Below are 21,976 nucleotides of genomic sequence, written 5' to 3'. Positions count from 1 at the left end.
TAGGTGTCATTTTTTTCTTTATTTAAGGAAAACTGGGGAGAGGGGGACAGTATTTTATAATACACAAAAGACAAATTAGACAGCACTGCAAAAAGGCTGAGTGTTTCATTGCCACCAGTCTGCTTTGCAGCTCTACAATTAGTAATTTTTGTCATTTTTATTATTGTTTAAGCATCTTTATAGTTGGCAGAGTTTGGGGTTATTTTTTTTAAAAAAAATCACAAAAGTGTGTACTGCTACTACTATGAAAACCTAAACCCCACAAAATCACTTCGAAATAAACCATAAATATGTGATGCACATTAGTGTAACAAAACCATTTTTGTAAACATTTTCTCCAACATAACATGTGCATACAATAAAAAATAAAGCCACTGCAGTCATACAGTTAGAATTACTTTGACTTAAGATACAGAAAGTTATTACTTAAAGCTTAAAACTAAACTAGGAGTATTTTTATGCTTCACCAACAGCACTGCTTTAAAAATGGATTTCAACATTTTTTTATGTAGTGGTTTCGTAATACTGATTTGACTTGTCAAGTCAGCCACCCTGGCCTTTGTGTGGGGTTCGGGGGCAGCAAGACGGCTGCCCCACTGAACAAGTCATGCTCCCCACCCAACCCCTACCCTCCTATTTTGTTGTACAGGATTTCATCAGCATATTGACCAGGGAGAATTCCTCCATATTACAACATTCCTACATTTAACAGTAGTCTTCTTTAAAATATATATAGATAGCAAGGTGGCATGAGAAGAGAGGTCAAGGATTAAACCAGTTTTTAACCACACCATGCCATTTAAATATTTTCCTTTGGGGCGTCTGGTCAACCAGGAGAATATGCTACAGTGCCACGCGAGAGATACCCCTATTGCCTCTGTCTGCATTGGTCTTCTGAGTCCCATTAATCCCTTGCTGTTCAAAGCAGAGCTGCTACTTTCACCTGTTTCACAACAGGTACAGTGAGAACTGAAAGCCACGTCTAGCATGAGCTCTGATGTTCGGTGCTATGCAAAAGCCAAACCATTCCCCACCCGCCTCAAACAGGAGAGACTTCAAAAGGTTTTTTCTGCCAACAATTATCTGTGTGTTTTCTGCTATTTACTCCTTTTTTGGGGAGAGGGGGGGACTTCCTGATCTTGCAAAGAAAGCCCTTAGTAAAGAAAAATAAGTTGGTCAAAGAAAGGAACAGCAGTCTTGATTCCAAAAGAATGGCTTATGGAGCAGCAGGTTCACCCAATTGGTACTGTTCGACACAAAGCAAGTTGTGTGACAAATCTCATTTGAACTATTGAAGCGTCTCGATCGAAGAATCACATTTAAATCTCTACACCTGTCATGCCATGAAAAAGGTAACCACAGCAGAAGACATAGCCCATGAAACACTGGACTCCAGTTCACTGGCTGAACAGTGAACTTAAGGCAGCTGTCAACAAAAGTACCCCATAAGAGTTTTTTATTTTTTAATCCCTTAAAAAAAACCAACCCCATAACGATCGAATAATGACACTGTGCATTATTACATCACCAACAGATAATACACACTCAAGTTTTCTCAAGTAATAAACACATGTAGCCTTTAAACAAATTATTAGTCTTGAGACATTTATTACGAAGGCCAAAAACTTACTGATAAAACAAAACTGAGGGGTTTTTTTCCCTTTAAAAAAGTGGGACAAATGAGGGAAAGAGCCAAGAGTTGGATGTTACATTAAAACACAAGTATATGCTGTTTTAAAAAAAGAAAAAAAAATGAATAAGCTGTATTAACTACATTCTTAAAATAGTTTTAGTGCATTGCATTCTTAGAAAAGGAAAACATCACTTCCCCAAGTTTCCTACAACATTTAACAAGTTATAGAACTAGCCTAGCTATTGTTACTTGCCTGTTACTAAACCCCACATGTTAGGAGTAAAACCTTCTGAATTTTAGGCTGAATTCCTTAAAACTTCTATTCATGATAAAATCGGTAAAAAATAAAGTGAAAAGTTTGCTTTCAAAATTTAAGAAATGGACTACTTAGTTTGCTGTATCACTGCTACGAATCTATCAACCATCTCAAATAATTGCTTGTCTCTTCTGCTGAAACCCAATACAAAATTAACAGTCAAACCTTTAACCTGCTAGTTTTGGTATTATCAATAATTGGACATTAATATTTGTTCTCCTAAAAAAAAAAGTAGAAACCTAAACCACCTCTTTTACTGTATGCATTAGAAACAATGAGGTAGGCACAAAAATAAACATGTTTGGAATTTTTTTTTTTCCCCAAAGGCTACATGCGCAGACTGGTAGTAAAAGTTGTTGCACATTTCAGGTTTAAACAAAAATTAAACCTTTAACTGAGGCAGTGCTAACACTGACATTACCAAGTTCTAGCCTAATGAAGAGTCGTTATAGAAAAATGAACAATTCTATTTATTTATTTAAAAAATCATCCACGTGTGGTTTTTAGGCAAAACTCGGTACATAGAAAAAAAAAATGACTGAACTCTTGGCCAAGCCAAAACTTAAAAAAAGTCACCCTATCTCCCCCCAAACCACTGTGCCTTTCACATTTTATAAATATTAATTTTAAAACCTGCATCTTCCTCTTTGCCCACATATTGTCACATTACAAAAGAAAAAAAAGAAATGTCAATTAAATACATTGTTAATATTACTATATTAGATTTGCTCTCTGCTTCAGCAACACTGACTCCACCTACAACACCCTCCAGCCACCTTCTCATGCCTGCCTCCTTTCAAAAAACTTGCTTCTGATCCGTCTCTTTCTTTCTTTCTCACTAGGCAATCTGCAGGAGGGGAAGGAGGAAAAGGAGAGGGAGACCTGATTTTTCCTCTAGTGGGATCCCAAAACAGATAGCACCCAATGGCAATATCTTTACAGCACCAGCTGCATACCGCAGCCTCAATTTTAAAACAAAAAGAACCCAACATCGGTGATGCCTCCACACGCAATGGCATGTGGCCCTACGTCACGTCAGGTCTGTTCTCCAGTTGCAAATGGTTCCAAGTTATGAAGACTCCGGATGACAGCGATCCCTTGTCACAACTACAATAGCTTCTACCAGCTCAGAAGAGAAGTCCTGCCTAAGGTCATGAAATAAACTTGGCTGCTTCCTCCGGACCGTACAGATGCAAAGAAAACCTGTAAAGCAAGAGACACAAGAGAAAACAAAATGGGACACAGGTGGTTTTAAAACAGGGATCAGCAAACCTTTTCAGCAGCGGGACGGTCCACTGTCCCTCAGACCTTGGGGGGGGGTGAATGAATTCCTATGCCCCACAAATCACCCAGACCGTCCGCGGGCCAGATTCAGAAGGCTATTGGGCCGGATCCGGCCCCTGGGCCTTAGTTTGCCTACCCATGTTTTAAAACAAAGACTAAAAAGAATAGAAGTACTAGTGGGATACTTTTAAGGCAGTAGGAATGAAGTCATTGGGCGTCAGTGGCTATACTCTTAAAGCTCGGTGGAACACCAAAGTGCAGAAGGAAAGCCGTGTGGAAAGGCCTCTCCTGTACTTTTAAATATTTCGCCCTGGTGCCTCCAGATGTTGTTTGACTCAAACTCCTGTCAGCCGCAGCCAACATGGTGGGAGCTGGAGTCCAACAACATCTAGGGAGTACAAGGCTGTAGGAATTCTTTTCTGCTTCCCTGCCAACGAAGAGCCCAAGAGAGTCATTGTGTGCATCCGTGGCTTTCCATATCTGATCCATATATCCATTCCTTTCCTCCCAATCCCAGGCAGAGGACTGCTGAATTGGGTGGAACACATTTTGGACTGTTCACCAGCGTTCATTCTCTCTCTTCTCCACAATAATTTTGAAACGGTGAGCAGGGAGGAACTAATGTAAAGGAGAGAGAAATAGATCTCTTACCTTGTCATTGCGTTCACATAGAAACTTCAGTCTTTGTGCCCTCTTGTGCATAAATACACCATCCAAGTGTCCTGTTTCCACTGATCGTATCTCAATAGCTTTTTCTCCCCAGCCCATGATCTGATTGGATCGAATATATGCTTTAACAATCAAAACAAAAGGCCACGATTAATCATCCTCATGATACACAGCAACATAAAAGCAAAGTGGTTGTATTTTACATTCCAACTTTTAATTGCAGCTTGTTGAATTGATAATATTTCACCCAACAGTAATCAATTCTTGTAAAACCCATAAACGAAAATGATATGTTTCCATCCTTGTTGCCGTGGCTAGATGGCTGAACAGCTAGATGAAAACTTGGCTTCTGTAAGCAAGCTTTTAGCTGATTACACTATACTCCCTTCCCAAGAGAACAGATATCTTTGAAAGTTGAATTTTCAAATACAAACAGCACCATCGTATGTCTTTAATGGACTTTACTCCCAGGTAAGTGGGCATAGGATTGCAGTTTATGAGTTTCTGTCCTCAGCCAAATACATTAAAGATAACATAAAGGCTGGGGTGGGGAAGATCTCTTAGAATAATTAGCAAAGCTTCCAATTCGCTGAGACTATTAAAAACTTTGATTTGGATTAACAGCTTCTTGTTAAGGACTGCTAACAGAGTCCCAGGCAGGTGTGCCTTCCTGAAATACTATGGAAACATTTATGGTGGAATTTGTTTCGTCTGTCTGAAGTCTTTAAGATTAGGTAGCCATAACTGGATGCAGGGACTGCAGTATGTGACTCAAAATATGCCAGTATTTCTGTGGGGAATGCACAGACAAAGAATTCTTATTCTTCTCTGATTTAGATAAACAATGGGGTTTTTAAACTTTCTCAATTTCAGGAAGACATAAAGAGCATCGCTGCAGACACAAACCCATGTGAAAATGTAACAAGGATCTCTGGATTTCAAAGCGGCTCGCCTCAAGCCCCATCTGTAAGGGAGCAACTTGTAATTACAAGTAATGTAATTTTAGCTCAGCCATAAACTTACAACGTGACTTTAAACAAGCTGCTCTCCTAGCCCAACCACAATGGGAGGATAGTAATATTGGTCTACCAAACAAGAGTAGTCAGAAAGGCTTCTGAGAAGTACATGGCACATGTTAAAAGTAGAGCATATGAACACTTAGAAAGAGCACTATATATGTCCTAAGAATTATTATGGTAATATAAATGCTCAATAAAGCTACTGGCTATAGCCCCAAACATTTGGAGGGCACCAGGTTGACAAAGACTGATCTATAATGAGCCTCCACAACATACAAGTGAAAAGGTACTTTACTGCTCTACAGATCTGTTTAACAAATGAATGACTGAATTCCAAGATAATAACAACAAAACAAAAGTGGCCCACCTCTCCGTTGGGCCACATCATTTCCCTAACAGTACAAGCAATCTGGGAATCTTGGCATACATACCCACTGATGTTGGCATTTCTCCCCACTGCAGAACCACATCTTTGGTGATCCTTCCATATGTATTAACATAGACTCCTTCATCTTCATAGCAAACAAGCAGCTCCATCCCATCTGTGTTTGGCAAAATGATGATTGCATGGGGTTGGATACTACTCTGGATCTGCAAGAAGAACAGGAAGAACTGGGTGTCACTTGCACTTTGAGGAACTGGAAGGAGTTGGAAGGGAACTCGGGGGTCATCTGGTCCCCAGTGCTTGTACAATGCAGGATCCTCACTAAAACATCCATGACAAATTGAGTGCCCCCAACCTCTTCTTAAAAACCTCCAATGAAGCAGAGCCCAAAAGCTCCTGAGGGAGTCTGTTCCACTGTAATATATTATTATTATTATTATTATTATTATTATTATTATTATTATTATTATTATTATTATTTACTTATACCTCAACCATCTGGCTGGGCCTCCCCAGCCACTCTGAGTAGCCCCCAACAGAATATTAAAAACACGATAAAACACCAAACATTAAAAACTTCCCTAAACAGGGCTGCCTTTAGATGTCTTCTAAAAGTCAGATAGTTGTTTATTTCCTTGACAGCTGATGGGAGAGTGTTCCACAGGGCGGGCGCCACCACCGAGAAGGCCCTCTGCCTGGTTCCCTGTAACCTCATGTCTCGCAGTGAGGGAACCGCCAGAAGGCCCTCGGTGCTGGACCTCAGTCTCCAGGCTGAACGATGGGAGTGGAGATGCTCCTTCCACTGTCGGAACAGCTCTTACCCTCAGGACCAATGAAGTTATTAAGTGCCCAACATCTGACAGAAAGAGAGCTCACTCACTCAATGGAAACTTATTCTTGGAACATAGGGACAACTACCCTTCACATATGAATAAGGTTTGAACATGCATCTCACTCTTTCTGTAATGCAGAATGGGCTACGGAATACCATGCAACGAGAAATCTGGATTCTTACATGAGTTGGGAGATAAATATCATACACTGATCCAGAGTCTACATCCACAGCATGAAATCCAGCACAGGAGCCATAGATCACCTTCAGCCTCTGACCTTCTTCCACAGTAAGATCCACTAATAATGGCTTATGTACCAAATCTCCAAATGACTGCAGTGCAAGCAAAAAAGAAAAAGAAAAAGAAAAAGAATTCAGTTAGCACACTCCATTAAAATATGTTTCCTTTAGAAATAATGTATGCATGCCTCCATCCCCCTCCTCTCTCCTGTGTGAGGTTTCTTCTTCCATTAAGGTACTCATTTTCATGTTTAAAAAAATGCTGTACGGAGGAACTATGTTTTTGCCATTTCTTTGTCTCCTTTAATGAATCAGCACCAAGTGGCTCCCTACAGGATCAGTTAAGTTTTTCCCTTTAAAAACCAAAGCGAAACACCAGGATTATATTTCCCCCTCAATATTCAAAATATAATTTATTCATTAATTCAAAATATGCCAAATCAATCTCCCGTGCAAGTTGATGAATTGTGGAGAAAATGGTGATGAGCCAATTGGTTTCAGTCTGTTCTCTCATTTTCCAATTTAAGAATGAGAGGGCAGGAACATACAAACTGGGAAAAGCCAGCTCTCCAGAAGGAAAGGGACACTCAACTCTACTATAGTAGGTTCCTGCTGTGACAGATCTGGTCTTCACGGTCTCCTGGTTTTTGATCCTATGGAATACTAATGGTCTAATTCTCCTTCATCAGATAACACTAAAGTTTGAATAGAGAGCACGTTTAAGTGTGCTACTGGTCACACACAACCCTCATCAAATGCACAGCTCAGTGGTAGCGTGTCTGTTTGGCAAGCAAAGGGTCTCAGGTTCAACCTTTGTATTGTCAGGTAGGGCTGGGGAATGCACCGGCATTGACCAGCTATCTACCTCCCACACTTACCAATCTGAACCCTTACCTTAAATGCCATAAATTTGTGGTATGGTTTTGGTGCCCAAGCATAGACCTCTACTGAACTCTTCAAAGCAATTACTAAGAATTTGATTCTTTCATACTTCACTGGAATTAAAAAGGACAGAGAACATGATTTTTACATTATAATGGGGGGGGGGGGTCATATTATTGTCTTATAACTGCCAAAGAACTACCCATTTAAAAACAATAATGCATGTTGTCATACGTAATATGCACTCATAACTGAGTTAGCTCATGGTCTTCTCAAAAAAAAAAAATGATCTGATGCTGTATCTCAGAAAAGTGTGCTTTGGGGAGAATTTTGTATTTTATTTTCTTAAAATAAGGCATCTTACTTGCGTGGAATAAAATCCCTCAAGTTCACATTTCCAGTGTTTGAATGTATTAATTCCTACAACAATCAAAAGATTATCCAAATGGCTATAACCCTTTGGAGAAGCTATATCCTTATTAATCCAAGGGATTGTGAAAGACATGAATGATAAAACTAATATTCAGCGCTGTCGTGTTTTGTTTGATAGATTGACAAATTAGTATTTTATTTATATCTCACCTTTCTCCCTGACAGGGACTCAGGGCTTTTTTTTCAGGGGGAACTCACCAGAAAAATGGAACTGAGGAAACCTAGCCATTAACTGCTGCAACACATATATGCATCACCAAAAATTTCCCTTAAAAGCTATTTTGTGCATATGCAAGTTTATGCAAATATTATCAACAGCAGCTGGTACCTTCAATGGGGTCCCAGCCTTAGTTTAACACGCATATCATCTTTTTAAGGGAATTGAATCATTCTCATTACAGAGTTGGATATAATTTTTATAAATTATATAATGAAGTTCAGCACCAAAAAGGATCACCTTTCCTAGTGCATTTTTAAGTGCAGATATTTCTTTTTCTGAAAAGTTACTGTTAAAGTTGTCAAAAGCCACAGTAATCTTATGGCCCCTCTGGATGTGACATTTATTGACTCCTAAAGGGTTGGATATATTTTTTTAAGCATGAGGAGAAAATGCTGTTTCAAATAATCCTTGCTATTTGGCAACAATCAGAACTCTCAATGGAAGGGGGGGGGGACAAATTACACAAAGGGAGGGAAGGGGGCGATAGTGGGATCAGCCAAAATAATGGTTTCAAGTTAAAACTAAAACCAGATCCAAAAACTGCAGGGCATCTTTCCTTTGCAAGATTTCTTGAAACAAGGAGCAGAAACACAGGCTTGTTTGTTTGTTTGCGTATCCCTCTACAGGATAGTGGGCATTTCTCTGAGAATCTGCCTCCCACAAATTACCTCACGTAGTTCCTGTGAACCAGTTAACCTCTGCCAGTGGCAGGGAAAGGATCTACAGAACCAAAACGCGTTTTGCCTTTACACTAGATCTAAGAGCATGTTGGGAAATGTGTTGCTCTCAAGGCAGTAAGAGCGGGGATGTTTGTATCATCCTCAGTTTTACACATGTTTCCTGTTAACATGTTGTCTCAGCAAAGATTAAAGTGATGTAAGAATGCATTCTTACAACATTCATCCTGGAATATATAAAGAGGCAGCTGTCTCTTTTAGGCCTTGTGACTTGGAGAAGACCAAAAGCTAAGCACAATCCATTTCAACAGTTTCCTACCCTAACCAGACCTTTCCATTACATAATTCCATCTTCAATGACTTTCATAAATGTGCACGATAAGTTACTTACCAACTTTATAGTGTACACAGCCTTCCAAGTCACCTACAGTTGTCCAGCCTTGTTTCTTTTCCACCTCAGGGTCATTGTGAAGAATTTTGTTTCTTAACCATGACAGATAATACACTCTCAATTTGTTTTTCTTACCTAGAAAAGTATGGTAATAATGGGCGATAAGGTATAGACTTGAGATAAAAGCCTCCACAAAAACACATTAGCAAACATAGATAAAATCCATTTATGCCAATCATTTAAGCTCACCAAAGGCAAACTTTCCTTCCAACTATTGCTACTGCCTGTTATGTTTAAAAAAAATAAAAACTCCACCTAAAGAAAGTAAGATGGAACAGGCCATGTTTCATGTTGACACAGTTCAGATTTAACATTTTCAGTCCTCCAAATAATGGTTTGAAGGACGAGTAATAAGCTCTGTGCTCACATACTCTTCTCTCCCTATGTACATTCAGGGCTTGTTTTCACACAGTGGTCCCCGCTTCATAAACTATAGTTTATTAAACCAGGATTGAGCATCAGGACCAACACGTTCTTTCCGCCTTGCCCTCATACATCAACTCTCGCATCAACTTCAGCCCTTCAATCGTGCTTTCGTATCATGTTTACCAAGCTGGCATTAAACCAGTTTCCTGTGACTGATGTAACTGGAAACTGGGGATTTAGAGAAGCCATGATTGAAGCGACACAGTTGGGGTATGAGGAGAAGGAGAAGGGGGAGCATGTGGTCCCAAAACCCATTCCTAGTTTAATAAACCATGGTTTACTAAGCTACCATTCACTACACCACAACTGAGCCTTGCTCACAGTCAACTCATTACTTCCTGGTTGAAGCTGGCTTCAAATCCTGATTTGGAAGGCAAGTGCAAAATGTTGTTGTATAAAGAGCCATTGGGGGGTGGGCGCTATCAGATATGGGTAATTCCAAATGCAGAATTCTAAATTCCATATGCAGAATTCCAAATTCCAAATGCAGAATTCCAAATTCCTGTGGGGAGTAGGGGAGGTGAGGATTAGGAAGCGACAGAGAGGTCTGCTTCTGGCCCATGCCCAATTTGTCCATCAAAACTTGACCTTTTGAATTCTCCAATCCAGTACCTAAGCCAAGAGGTCAAAACAGCAAACTCCTAAAGCTTACAACAGTTATGTTGTGACTGTAGCAAGGGAAAAAAGGTGCATGCAAACACCCGTCTCTCTCACTCACAACCCGGCAATACAATCTTTCAAGCCACATTTTTATTCATTTAACCATAACAAAAATAGTTTACAATACAAACAATACAAAATATTCGCAATAAAATTCAAACTTTTAAAATTGCTAGGTGTGATAACACATTATCAAAATATAGATAAAAACAACACATGCCAATAAGACTGCATCTCTGGTTAGACTTGCCTAAACAGACAGAATTGTTTGCTTAGATTTGTATTAATATTTGCACAACATTACCTCAGACTTTTTTTATTTATTTCCTAGAGTAGTATTTACTCAGTTACAACATGTGAATCCATGGGAACTTGGGTCTGAACTGCATCACTGGAATAGTTTTATCGTAACAGACATGATGTGGAAAAAGACCTGTAGTTTTTTTTTGTTTTTAAGCTTCGCACATTGCTGATGGCGAAAGAATGCGGTTAAAACTTGTGTGTGATCCTTTGTTTTTAACTGCGTCATTGGAGATCAAGGCTCCTTGCCACATTCACTCGTTTCCTACTTGAATATTGTTTCCTCTTTTAAGGCACGTTATGTTAACCCTTTAACTGCATGATCCTTAGTTACAGGGACATACCTTCAACCAGGTATATCATCAACCTTTTCAGCTCCACCTTTAACCCAAGCATGCATTTGGGGATCCATTTCTTACCCATCTTTTACTATATATTTGCATGGTGGTAATGCTCTTGTTACGAACCAGCTTGGATCAGGCTGTACCCCATTAGTGGGTCCCAACCCAGCAGTTGCAGAAACAGCTGTTCAGTGTCCTTATGTTTTGTGGGAGGCCACAAAGACTCTTTCATTAATAAACATGAGCTTAAAGGCAAAATGGTATTCCATAGGGAGAGGCTTCTCATTTATTTAAAGGTTATTTTTGTAGTCCTACTAATTTATTGGGTATACTCAAGATATACTCAAATAAGATATACTCAGAGTAGACCTATTGAAATAGACCTACTGAAATAGACTCAACTTAGGCATGTTCATTAATTACAGTAGATAATACTTCAGTAAGGTGTATGGGCTGCTAGGGGAGGGGTAGTACCTCTGGTGAGGGACATGTCATGTTCCTTCTGGGACAGTTTGTTCCCCTTTGGTCCCCACCCTGCATTCAGCAATCACCAGCGGCTCCCAGAAGCTGTCAGCATGAGACAGCGGTCACACCCCAGGAACTGTTTCAACCCTAAACCAGGAGAGGGTAGCTGATGGGCCTCATCCCTTGGTGAGTTAGGGACTTTCCCTACATGCAAAGACAGGCTCCTGAGGATTGAGTGGACAAGACCAATAATGGGTGCAATGGTCAAGAAGGCGGTTTCTGCACCTGCTGTAGAGGAAAAAGTGGGGCAGATGGGGCTCGCCCACCTAGGAGAAGGAAAACTCTAAACCTCTGCTGTCTTTGTGGGATATCTTCAAGAGATGAAAAGGCGAAGGAGTAAACCCTACCCAAATCCAAGGTGGAGTCCCTAAGACAAGTCAGATGGCACCTTGTACACCTCATTCCAGTTACTCCTGAAGCCAAGCTAGTGCCAAATGTACTGCTCTGCTTTTCTTTGGACTGCATCAGTGAGACTGTGAGGGGTTTGTGTTGTCTGGGCAGCTCAGGACGTCCATACACACTGCCCAGGCCTGCGCCCTGGGGAGGTCACTTTGTTGCTGCTAACACAATGGTTTGACTTCACCCCTGGAGGTGCACTCCATTGTCTCTCAAGACAGATGGATGCCAACAACAACTTTGTTTAACACTTTAGTTGGCTATCACCTTTGTTAATCATTCTTCACTATAGACCACGTTGTCTGGGATAGATGAGAACTGTATTCCAGCCGCATCTGCACAGCCACAAGTTCTCCATATCCAATATTAAAAGTAGCGTGTTCTCTGGAGGAACCTTTGATAGATTTATTGATAGATGAAACAGCAATTTAAAAGGGGAAAGAGTTAGCAAAAAGAGATAAAAGCATATAGAGTAAAGGTTCGAACCATAACAGAAAGACCACAACATGGTGTTTTTTTCTAAAGAGAATTTATATTTACCCGATATTGTCACCAAGACGTTTAGACCTTCAAGTACATCCATTTGCTGGAATCTTCTTCGGTTTATTAATGGATACACTTTCCCTTGGCCACTCCTGTCCAACAGCATCAGACCACTCTCTGTACCCACTAACAAATTCACCCCTAAGGTAAAATAATATCAAGTCAGAACACAAAAGTTCCTTGATTGGCCAGTTCAGTAGATATCTGCAGATCTCTGGGCAAACGCCAAACCTTTTCACACAACAAGAATGAATATGACACCAGGGCATGGAATACACACCAACATTCCAGAAATGCTGTTAAAGCAGAGTTTCCTTCCATCTAGAGTTTGAAACAGGGTGGATTTCATTTCCATGCCTGCCGTACTCTCACAGAAATTGCATTCCAGGAATTTTCATGGAAATGTTCTCCCATACAAAGGTCTACTCTTGTGCAAACTGGCTCAATTTACTTTTAGTAAACTTCATGCATACTTCTGAAACTTTTGCCTGATAAACATACTGCACCTAGCAAACTAATCTGAAAACACTTTCGACAACCATTAATCCCAAATTTCCAATAGATTTTTTTGTTATGACCTTATGCTTCATCTGCAACATGTTCATATAAAAGGAAGGAACTAGCGACCGACACTGGATTGCATACCCCATAAGGCAGCACATAAGATCTCAGAATTGAATCTCTTCTTGTATTTGCGGATTTCTGGGGTGTCGCTTTGTGGCCGTGTATTTGTAGGGTTCACATTAACAACTGATCCTTTCCTGGTTGGATCTTGCCTTATTGCCTCTGACCTCATTGCTTCACTAGAGAATCCTACTGCAAAAAAAACAAAAAGGAAGAAAGGAAGAGAAAAAACACTTATCTTTTAGTATACATTTGGGCTCACACGATATGCACATCAAGTTGAAGAAAAACACTGTTAGGTACAGCATGTGAAACATATACAGCCACACCTCGGAATTCAAACGCCTTGCAAGTCGAACGTTTTGGCTCCCAAACACCGCAAACCTGGAGGTGAGTTTTCCAGTCTGCAAACGTTCTTTGGAACCCGAATGTCCGACGCTGCTTCCATGGCTTCCGATTGGGTACAGGAGCTTCCTGCAGCCAATCGGAAGCTGCACCTTGGTTTCCGAACATTTCAGAAGTCGAACGGACTTCTGGAACGGATTTTGTTCGACTTCTGGGGTACAACTGTAGCCTACTGGGAACTGTTCTAAGCATTTCAACAGTTACTATAAGCCTTACTCATTTGTGTTTATATTACTTACCAACAGAAGTCACAGTTGTTCCACTAGATGGAGATATCTGTAGTAATCTAGGGTCTATAAAAGGTGTAAAGGAGGTAGATTTGTGTTTCTGCAGTGTGTTACTAGCGGACTGAGTCTGCAAAGTAAATTTCAGAGTCATTAATGGTTATAATATAAACAAATAGGATCACAAAAAAACCAAACAAATAATTGCAGCCACTACTGGACAGCACTGTTTTAGAAGCATTCTCGTCCCTCTTCCTCAAGTGCTGCCTACACGTGAGTAGCATAAACATTTTAAGTAAACATTTTTCCTAAGCGCTACTGTGAAAGTTCAGTCCAACTCACAGTCCTAATTTAGATGTTTACATAATGAGGCCTGTTCACTAAAACAAGCGTACAAGAATGTTTCCTCTCGCTCCTCTTCTACTCTCAGCTAGTGACCAACTGGGAACTATAGTCTCCTCTAGTGCAACAAAATTTGAGCAATTAGGAATCAGGCATTCAGTTCTACATTTGATAAGCCATTTTAGCACCCAGTTAATTGTAGGACAATTCTTTTGCTCTCAAATCTCCCTTGTAAACTGAGCCTCTTGCCAGAAAGCTGCAGCAATTTCTTCCACCATCATTTCTCACAGAAAAATACTGAACCTTTATTGAACAAGGGGACTTATTAGGGAGGGGAGGTGTGGACAGGGACACAAAGCAATATTCAGGCACCGGTGCACCCTGAAGTTAAAACACAATAAACATGGAAAACACAAACGAAAGGAGAAAAGTGGAACAATGAAACTGTTAAAAAGTGGAAGTGGGATGACTTTAAAAATCCCTTGCCAGATTGTGAGAGTTAATTGTCGCAGGGACAACACTACACTTTAAGGCAGAACGACACGGGTTAAAAACAAAGTGTGTGATGTATAAAGTTACTACAGACAAAAAAGGGGGTGGGGGAGGGTGAGTTGATGTTTAACTAAGCTTTTTTTTCATACATCAGTCCTCTTGCCTACGAAACCTCTTAATGACCGAGAGCCTTTACCATGTCCCTCAAAGTGGACTTCATGCAACTAGGGTTTTAAAAGGAATTCTGCTTCCACCAAATTCTACAAGCTCTGTTTCTCTACTCCAAAAACTCTGCGGCTGTTTAAAAACATGGTATTTAGAACAAAGGAAGAGATGGGCCTTGATAGTGTTCAAATAACTGACTTCTACCCTACAGCAATATGCACTGGGTTTGATTCCAAACTTGCATAGAGTAGACAGAGTTCTATTCATTGTACATGTCCACAGGCAGAAGAGGGGGAAGAGATATTCAACGACCCTCCCTCATTTTCCATGCAGTCCCCCTGTGTGTTCCAGAAAATCTGCTCTAGAGGGTTAAAGTCCCTCTGGAACAGAAGGGGAGGGTAAAGAAAGGGAAACGGGCAAATATCATCTCCTCCCTTGTGCCCTCAAGCAGGACCCTCTTGTGAAAGATAAGCTACCGCTTTAACATGGGATTACTTGTGAAATTCCAAAAGACTACAATCCGGGAACAATTAAGATGCCGCTACCATGAATTTAATTTTGTTATTTAAAAAAACGAGGGTTTTTTTTCCATTCAAGCGGCACCTACAAATTTGCAGTGGTTTGTAAGGTGGCTTCTGTTTTCCAGTGCTAGAATCTGATTTCCTTGCAGACTGTTTATTAATATTCTGAAGCATCTCATGAATTTTCATGCACACTGTCTCAATTTCACTCTTTCTTAACGTTCTCTCTCTTTTCCCCCCCAGTGCAACTTTGGGATTGAAGGCAAGACTTCCTGATAATATCACAGGGACTATCCAAATCAGTGCAGTAAATAACTGGCTTCCGACTGAAAAACCTTTTTTAAGGAGTGTGATTCTGGGGTGCATCTGTACACCTTGAAAGCCCTGCCAGAACAGCCTCGCTGCTTTAGGAGCGTTTTGTGGCGATTCGGTTCCGAATCCTGTCTTCCTTGTTCTGTTCATTGGTAAAAGCTTCTGGAAATAAATGATGCCTTCTCCCTCTCTCCCCCCACCCCCCATTTAAAACCTGCACACATCTAATCTGTTGGAAGTATTTCTGTTTAGGTACCTATCATGTGTACAAAAGCTCTTCCCTACCACCAGAGGGCACTTTCCAAGTTTATCGACAGCCTTCACATGGAAAGAGTAGCTACAGTGGTACCTCGCAAGACGAATGCCTCGTGCAACGAAAAACTCGCTAGACGAAAGGGTTTTGTGATTTTTTAGGTGACTTGCAAGACAAATTTTTCTATGGTCGTGCTTCGCAAGACGAAAATTTCAATGCATTCCTATGGGAAACCGTGCTTTGCAAGACGAAATTTTCGCAATACAAAACGACTCGCAGAACGAATTAATTTCGTCTTGCGAGGCACCACTGTATGTCATAGGAAAGCTGCCTCCAATTTTGTAAAATGCCTTTCAAAGCGGATCTGTGCCGTTAAAATTCGAGACACATCTTTTCACACGACATTCCAAAACAATAAAACAACAGAAACAAAGCTGAGAGCCGGTTGCTTCATTCCCTTTCCCCATCAAGAAATTTCAAAAAAGCAGCTTCTTGTGGTTAAGCTGGAGAAAGCTTCCTTTCTAAGACAGTGCACTCCTTTTCCCAAAGCAAGGACCCCACTACATGCGTAGTTACTTAGTAGTATGCTAAACCAGGTAGTATTGTCATCTGAAGAAGCCAGATTACCCTAAGTGTGACCTTTCCAAGTAGCCACTCTCCCCAAAACAGCGTTTAAACAAATACCAAAAGGGCAATCAGTTTAGCTTATCCAAAAGCCATGCAATTAATGACTTGTTGTATTAAAAAGGGGGGGAGGAAGCAAGAGTAGTCAACTGGCAGGTTTGGGGTAAAACTGCTCTAGAGTTAAGGGGGTTTTGGTACGTAAAGAGCTGAAATGTGTTATTTTTGAGGAGTGAGGGGTTAAGTGACAGGAAGAAGAAGAACAGCGGCAGAAAAGGGACGCTGAGCTGGAGCTCCTCCGGAAAAGCTAGCTATGAAGCAATAACCCTATGAAAGCAGCCAGCTGTGGGGCAAGACATACCTCATTAGTAGTTAGCTTGTCCTGGGGTGTCTGTGGGGACATGGTGGGTGTCGGCTGGCTGGAGGATGGGGAGGAAGAGGTGGAGGAAGTGGAGGAGGAATGGCTTTGCTGTAAGAGATCTGGCAAGAGGTGAATGCGACCGGCAAAGCCATTGCTCTCATGATGGCTGGCACGCTTTGTGTCAACTGTACTCTGCAGAAAAAACAGGCACACTTGTCTTGCTCAAGTGCTGCGTAAAGGTCTCTCTGTCCCTAGAAAGCTGGTCTACTTTCAATGCTTCAACCAATGCATAACATCAACCAAGCCTTGATGCCTCCATTAGAAAGGTCGGTGGCGGTGAGAAGAATTCAGCCACACACTACAGGAATGTTTGGGTTCCCTGGCAAAGCCAGCTTTGTTCACCAGCAAAATTAAGCTCCTGTTCACCAAATTCACACTACCACACCAACCTGCACGTTCCCTAAGGTTATTTTTACTATCATCTTTTTTATTATTTAGTTCTGGTTTTTTAAGACACAATCAGATGAAAGTGCTTGAAACATCTGGTGAATGTCCTAATTGAGTTATCTGAACAATAAGCATGGCATTTTAATACATCCTACGAGGCTCTGATAGGGATGTTCAGCTGCAGAACTGGGAAAACTCAGTAATGAGTGAGGTTCATATTGTACAAACTACCACACTAGACAGACCCGCAAGTTCAAGACAAGGGAAGCAATGCCTTGACAATAATGTGCATAACATTTCAAGACAGAAAGACCATGTGACCTGATAGTTCTGTTGGTAAAGATAAGGAGGTTTGGCTTCATAAGCTGTCTGGGTAGGAAACCTCTTGGAAAATGTATGTAAGCTGTTCTGAACTCTTCTGCTGCTGGATCTGGCTCTCCCACCATTTAGTTGTTTGTAAAACACCTTTTAGAGGTTGAGAATCACAACAGAGATTCCTTCCAGTGGCCGGCAGCTCTTCAACCTTTGTGTTGGTCCAAGACTAAGATAAACTCAGCACAGTGCTGTCAAGTGTCACTACAATGCACGTAAGCACAAATGTTGTGTGGAAACTATTACTCCCTTTGCAGGCCTGAAATGTCTGCTGGTTCAACAAGAGGCTATTAACTGTTTCTGTATGTCCTGCAACTGATATTATGTAGGAAGAGAGTATGAAAGAATGAGTGAGTTAATGAGGGTGGGGGGGGGAGGGAGAGGAAAAACTACACTTGAAAGAATGCATACCTGTCGGACAATTAAAGTGCCCTCCTTGGAAGGAGTCATTGCAGGTTCACTCTCCACGTCGTCGTGCACAATCATAGTTTTCACGGACTCTGTTTCCCCATTGCTCAGGTTTAGAGTGGATCTGTTTGGTAAAGGAGACATTTCGATTGCGTCCTCATGTGCCCTTTCTGTTTCTATTCTGATTCTTTAGTATCCACAGCAATAAAAAAAAGGTAAAGGTAAAGGACCACGGGACGGTTAAGTCCAGTCAAAGGTAACTCAGGGTTTGTAGCGCTCATCTCGCTTTCAGGCCGAGGGAGCCGGCGTTTGTCCACAGACAGCTTTCCGGGTCATGTGGCCAGCATGACTAAACCACTTCCGGTGCAACGGGACACTGTGACTGAAGCCAGAGCACACGGAAACGCCGTTTACCTTCCTGCCACAGCACTACCTGTTTATCTACTTGCACTGGCGTGCTTTCAAACTGCTAGGTTGGCAGGAGCTGGGACAGAGCAATGGGAGCTCGCTCCATCGTGGGGATTAGAACCGCCAACCTTCTGATCGGTGGTTTAGACCACAGTGCTACCTGTTACCTACAGCGGTACTAAAGTAATTTCACACAAGGATTATTTTAACAGAAGTACTAGGATACGTTTAATCATGGAAACCTTGCCAATCTCGAAAGCCTTTATTTGCGAACCCCCATTCATTTGGATGCCTGCAGTGAACAAGTTTTTTTTTGGGGGGGGGGAATAGTATGTTACTATGATACACACTCTTGTGTTTTTAAATTGTAAACAGCCCTGTGATCCTTGGATGGAGGGCTGTATAGAAATTTAAATCATCATCATCATCATCATCCAGACAGCCAAGTAGGGAAGCTTTTGTAAACTGGCTAGTAGCTTCTCAGGGAATGGTAAGTCAAATATTTGTATTAAAACTGAAACTAATTACTGTTATTGGTGCCTTCAAAACATGCACTTTTCAGTTATCAATTCATCTTACTTTATCCACATCTTCAAGATATATTCATTTTCCTATTATAGGATATTGTGAACCCTTATATAGCAGACTGCCAATGTTGTGTTTATATTATGGAAGGAGACACACACAGTCCTATATTCTATAGGATCACAGAATTAGAGAAGAACTAAAAGATAGCAATGGTTAAACACCTTTCACGAATCACAATTTCCATACCTGAATACAGTATTGGAAGCCCTACCAGAATTCACAAAATGAAATTGCCTTGTAAGCAAAAGTTCCATTAATACATCACATCAGGAAGAGAGGGAAAGGAGAACTAACACTGCTCTAGCATCTTCTGGTCCCGAAGTAGATTCATCAACTCCTTCCTGCTCTATGTCATCATCGTCTTCATCAGTTGTTCCCGACTCTTCACTGGATGATGAATAATCAGTCACTTTATGTGGAGGCCGCACATCCTCGACTGCTCGTAATTCCTTCGCCAAATCAGTTAAATTCTAGAAGGAGCAGAAGGAAAAGCACAAGGTGATGGGTAACACTGCCCATTTCGTGTTCCAAAAGCTGAATCTATTTAGTCACAGCTGACGCTATTATTTCAGAAAACTTTTTTAGTTCTATTACTTCTTTGGTGTGCATGGAGCAAAATGGCCAAGCAGCTTGATAATTAAGTGTATTTCAAATAGAAAGTAACACACTTCACTTAAAAAAGCAGGTGTCAAACTGATTGCTGGGAAGTTTGCCTAGTGTCTTTCGCCATTATCAAACACTAACAGATGGGATGGTGTGTCCCCTTCCTCTCTGCGCTGCTGCAGTCCCTTGTACCCCCATATTCTGCTCTGGGAGGGTTCCCCAATCCTCTGGAACAGATCTGGGGAGCATATAAGGTCTGCAATGGGAGATGAGATGAAGAGGAAGTCCCATTACGTGAGTGGGAGGGCACTGTTGGATATCACCCACAGTGTCTCGGAGCAAAGCTGTGCAAATGTTATAATAATTACAAAGGCAAGAGGGTTCATTGTTCTCAGTAGCATTAAACTAACAGTTGACTGCTTACCACTTCTCCCTGAAGACCAGTCAAACGAACAGGTTCAGCAAATTGACATCAGGGCAAGAGTGAATGGAGTGCAATTGGGGGAAAACAAACATTACAACACAAGTTTAGTATAGGAAGAAAATAAATCCAGCCACTTTTTGTCTTCAAGGTGCTAAAGCTGCATCACTAGCTTGCTCAAAAACTGCTATTAAGGAACAAAGGAACAGAACACAAAACAACAAGCTACAACAATATATTGAGTAGGAATCAGGACCGTGGTGGGAGATAACAGACTTGCTTATTCAACCATTCTACACATACACGTTAGGAAAAATGGTAACATGAAGGGGGCAACTTGAAATGCTCTGCTAGATATTTGGAAGGAACAACAACAACAAAAAGAGTTGTTATGTGGCATTTACTCGTGGTGTGATTGTTGCTCCGTTTCAGTGATGCATTTTGATAGCCAATATTCATTTAAAATGAAGAACACTGTGCTTTGAAAAAGCAGGAGTTTTCAGTACAATTCTAGTAGTAGCTTTAACTATACGGACCTTTGTCAGCAAGGTGATGTCTCTGCTATTTCAGAAATGGTTATCAAATGGTTACTGGAATTGCAGCTTCTTGCCATAAGATAGCTAGGACTGTTGCAAATCTGATAGCTCTTACTATTACTAATATAGAACTATGGTTGCCTATTAGCAAACTGAACTATGAAAAAGTGTCCTGCTCACTTTGAGTAGAGGTTTAAGCAATGCAAGAGAAGCATCATGTACAGAAAGCTTCTATGTGGACACCTCCTCAATACATTTGAAAACTATCCATTAATGCACTGTGCATGTGTCCAGAGTGGCTGGGGCAACGGCAGCATGATGGGCGTGGTACAAATAATAAAATGAAATGAAATAAAATAGTAAAGATAATTTCCAGGAAATGTATTAACACGGTGTGTTGTTGTTTGTTTGTTTGTTCACAGGATTTAACCTGAGTGAATATCTAATGCTGGATTTTATGAAAATAAGTTTTTTCATGTAACTTTCCAACATTTCCAACTTTTTATTTCCTTCTTAACTCTCCACTCCTGCACCTTAAACGTATCAGTAGGCCGTCTCTTATGTAAAACTTCACATGGCAAACTTTTATGCTATGTATCGGACACAGATGAGGAGGTAACATAGTCTGAGAGCCTCACCACAGGTTTGCTAGGTCTGAAAGCTTCCTTCTTCTCTTCTGGTTTTTTTGTTGCATTTTCACTACGTTGCGATGGTGAACCTTCAGATTTTGATGATGCTACATGAATAAAGACCAAAAAGAGGTAGGAAAATAATAAATTAGTTAAATTAAAGAGGAATGTTAAAGCAATAGGAGTTTTAATATTTCAATGCATCTTATTTCTCCATCCCCACTGAGATACCTTAAATTAATTAATCAGGGGTGCGGAACCTGTGGGCCAATCCTGGCCCACCAGTTAGGCCACTGTTTCTCAAACTTGGGGCTCCAGCTCTTGTTGGACTACATCTCCCATCATCCCTGGCTAGCAGGACCAGTGGTCAGAGATGACGTGAGTTGTAGTCCAACAAAAGTTATCAAGACCCAAGCATGAGAAAGACTGAAGTAGGCCTATGAAGCCATTTCCCCTGATGCCCACCGACCTATCAAATGGCTGCTGGTACTTATGGGCAAGGAGGGTGGGGTCCATTTCTGCGCTGGCTGCCCTTATCTGTTCCTACCTAGCAGGGAACAGGTATCTTCAGCCAAAGCGTCAGGATTTAACTCCCTGCTCATCAGCTGAGAGGGGGTTAAATCCTGCCATGGCTGGCTGTGCACTTTCTCCCTGCTTGGTACAAAAAGCAGGTTGGTGGTTGGGGAGAAAAAGCCCTATGTGAAGAAGAAGAAGAAGAGTTTGGATTTGATATCCCGCTTTTCACTACCCGAAGGAGTCTCAAAGCGGCTAACATTCTCCTTTCCCTTCCTCCCCCACAACAAACACTCTGTGAGGTGAGTGGGGCTGAGAGACTTCAGAGAAGTGTGACTAGCCCGAGGTCACCCAGCAGCTGCATGTGGAGGAGTGGAGACGCGAACCCGGTTCCCCAGATAACGAGTCTACCGCTCTTAACCACTACACCACACTGGCCACTCTCATAGCTTGCAAAAAGCCGGTTTCTTTTTACTCCATCCCCATCAGCCGATGGCAGG

The 21,976-nt window shown here is 41.2% G+C and overlaps 1 protein-coding gene across 8 annotated transcripts in view; it reads right to left on the bottom strand.

The window, feature by feature from the left end:
* Window positions 1-21,976, bottom strand: part of MAP4K4 (mitogen-activated protein kinase kinase kinase kinase 4) — a 132,319-nt gene continuing 110,343 nt past the window's right edge. For 4 of the 8 annotated variants that reach the window (XM_033147618.1, XM_033147616.1, XM_033147622.1 and 1 more), the window contains 14 exons: window positions 20,973-21,070; window positions 19,802-19,810; window positions 19,069-19,244; window positions 17,782-17,902; window positions 16,552-16,743; window positions 13,500-13,614; window positions 12,877-13,047; window positions 12,229-12,372; window positions 8,981-9,115; window positions 7,273-7,373; window positions 6,322-6,471; window positions 5,353-5,512; window positions 3,885-4,024; window positions 1-3,152 (listed from right to left, as the gene is read on the bottom strand). In XM_033147618.1, the coding sequence (XP_033003509.1) occupies window positions 3,069-3,152; window positions 3,885-4,024; window positions 5,353-5,512; window positions 6,322-6,471; window positions 7,273-7,373; window positions 8,981-9,115; window positions 12,229-12,372; window positions 12,877-13,047; window positions 13,500-13,614; window positions 16,552-16,743; window positions 17,782-17,902; window positions 19,069-19,244; window positions 19,802-19,810; window positions 20,973-21,070 (1,796 nt within the window). In that variant the 3' untranslated portion in view covers window positions 1-3,068. The remainder of the gene's footprint in view (window positions 3,153-3,884; window positions 4,025-5,352; window positions 5,513-6,321; window positions 6,472-7,272; window positions 7,374-8,980; window positions 9,116-12,228; window positions 12,373-12,876; window positions 13,048-13,499; window positions 13,615-16,551; window positions 16,744-17,781; window positions 17,903-19,068; window positions 19,245-19,801; window positions 19,811-20,972; window positions 21,071-21,976) is intronic. The other 4 variants (XM_033147620.1, XM_033147624.1, XM_033147617.1 and 1 more) reach the window with 3 other exon arrangements.

The sequence above is a fragment of the Lacerta agilis genome, chromosome 4, assembly GCF_009819535.1.
Source record: "Lacerta agilis isolate rLacAgi1 chromosome 4, rLacAgi1.pri, whole genome shotgun sequence".
In the NCBI taxonomy this organism is placed as follows: domain Eukaryota; kingdom Metazoa; phylum Chordata; class Lepidosauria; order Squamata; family Lacertidae; genus Lacerta; species Lacerta agilis.
Note: the sequence above shows the minus strand (reverse complement) of the source record. Positions and strands in the feature narration are given on the sequence as shown.